Source organism: Dipteris shenzhenensis, chromosome 14 (assembly GCF_047967505.1).
Source record: "Dipteris shenzhenensis isolate YYH24624 ecotype China chromosome 14, Dip_SZ_1.0, whole genome shotgun sequence".
Taxonomy (NCBI): Eukaryota; Viridiplantae; Streptophyta; class Polypodiopsida; order Gleicheniales; family Dipteridaceae; genus Dipteris; species Dipteris shenzhenensis.
This window is the reverse complement of record NC_141609.1, coordinates 44,169,049-44,170,950: the sequence shown is the minus strand read 5'-3', so window position 1 is coordinate 44,170,950 and position 1,902 is coordinate 44,169,049. Positions and strand designations below refer to the sequence as shown.

General features: G+C 47.3%; 1 protein-coding gene across 1 annotated transcript; it reads right to left on the bottom strand.

Moving 5' to 3' along the window:
• Window positions 1-247: 247 nt before the first annotated feature.
• On the bottom strand, window positions 248-1,626 carry LOC147894682 (cytochrome P450 72A14-like). The gene is made up of 3 exons (XM_087385193.1): window positions 1,376-1,626; window positions 897-1,278; window positions 248-688 (listed from the first exon to the last, which is right to left on the bottom strand). The coding sequence occupies exons 1-3, from the start codon at window positions 1,624-1,626 to the stop codon at window positions 248-250; spliced, it is 1,074 nt and encodes a 357-aa protein (XP_087241319.1).
• Between the last annotated feature and the right edge of the window lie 276 nt (window positions 1,627-1,902).

The window sequence follows — 1,902 nt, the reverse complement described above, 5'->3', positions numbered from 1 at the left end:
ACTCGGATTTGTGCTTTAATTTATAAAAAATTTTAAAAGGAAAAAGAAACTGGACTATATATGAAACGCATATATGAGAAAATAAAATTTAAGCTAATTAAATAGCATGACAAGTTACATAACCAATTCTAGAAGATACGCCAAACTATGGCCGAGAATCCAAATTAAAAGGTGTGCAAAACCCAAAATCCGTTCAAAGAAAGACAAATTATAGGTAAGTAAGCTATGTTTGCATAAGGCTATAAGCTTACACCAAATGAAGGATGACATGAACCCCGTGCTTGGGAGACATGGTGATGGGGGCGACGGGGGCGTGCTTGTAGTTTGGAGAGATGTCGAACTTGAAGCGTTGAACGATCGTCGCCATCATCACCTTCGCTTCCATTATCGCCAACGTCTGCGCCCCGATGCACATTCGCGGCCCAATTCCGAACGGCATAAACGCATGTGGATTCTTGCATGCCTTCGCAGCCCCGTTGATGAACCTCTCCGGCTTGAATTCATCCGCATCCTCTCCCCATAGTTCTTTGCTCCTGTGTATATATAGACATCGAATCGTGAACGCCGTCCCTGACGGTAGCGTTCTCTCCCCCAGCTTGAAGCTTCCTTGGTTTGGAACCGACAAACGGTGCCCATGCTGTGCGACTGGTGGATAAAGGCGCAGCGACTCGTTCAGAATCATCTGCATCTGCAACAACAACATATAAACAAAAGCATCAGTTGATCTGTTGATGGAATTTTGCATTAAGAGCTCCCACACGATAGAGCTGCAACTGGACGCTAGCATGGCATTAGTTGATGCATCTGCGCTTTCAGCTCGCACAATCGAATTGAGATGAAAAATGAAGATGGTGTGATTAACGCAGGTACAAGACAGGGGAAGTTTTCGGGTTTACGATCTTCATTTTGTTCAGCTGGTCTGCCTTTGGCTCTCCTTTCTTGCCACAGATTTCCAACACTTCCTCCCGTGCTCGCTCTTGCCACTCCTGGCTCTGCGCTAGAAGGACCATTGTCCATGCGAGTAGGTTGGCCGTTGTTTCGCGCCCAGCAAAAAAGAAGGTCTTGCATTCATCTATCACCTCCTCGGTGGTAAGGCGTACCCTCTTGCCGTTGCGGTCGGGTTCTGAGTTCTCTGCGGCCAACATTAAACCCAGCAGATCGGACCCGTATGAACCAGCAGCTCCAGACTTACGTCGTGCTTCCACTATCTCACGAAGATCTTTGTTCACGATCTTCTCCAGTTTCACGCACTTACGATTTGCGGCAGTGGGAAGAAACCTGTCACATTTGCGCAGATCACTCGTTTCATAACCAGAACGAGCTAGTTGGTAAACGATTTCCGAGGATAAATCGAGAAGTACATGCAGGGACTTACCGATAACCTGGAATTAAAGTGTTTTTACTGCTAAGCTTTGTGAGGAGATGATAAAGCTGCGTTTCTTTCTCAAACACATTCTTCCCTTTCTCATAACTAGAGCCAAACGATGTGCCAGCAAGAATATCGGCCGTGGTGTTTTCAATACCAAGAGCAACTTCAATCTCGGCCGAATGCCCTCCTTGTTCGGTGATGACGTCCTCCCACGATCGAACCATTTCCAATGCACAGGTCGAAATGTCCGTAACCATTTCCTGTTGTGAGCACACCAGTTGGTCGCTTAGACTTTCAGACAGGATGTTGCGCTGGTTGTGCCAAGCGTCGCCATTGGCCAAAAGAAGGCCTTGGCCAAACAAGGGGTGGAAGGTTTTCATGGTAACGTCGGCTTCCATGAACCGTTTAACGTCCAGAGATTGGAGAATTTTGGCATCCTCTGGGTTACCGACGACGAGGGTGGGCTCAGTACCCCACCGGAAGACATTATCAGCTGCAGGAAAAGCAGCAGATATGGTAAGTGAACTGAGACC

What these genes read in the sequence shown, in the direction of transcription:
- LOC147894682 (XM_087385193.1), bottom strand. Translation starts at nt 1,626, where the DNA reads ATGGTTACGGACATTTCGACCTGTGCATTGGAAATGGTTCGATCGTGG. An exon ending in ACTTTAATTCCAGGTTATCG is followed by an intron (nt 1,279 to 1,375) that starts GTAAGTCCCTGC and finishes CAAATGTGACAG; the next exon opens with GTTTCTTCCCACTGCCGCAA. An exon ending in AGCTGAACAAAATGAAGATC is followed by an intron (nt 689 to 896) that starts GTAAACCCGAAA and finishes TTGTTGTTGCAG; the next exon opens with ATGCAGATGATTCTGAACGA.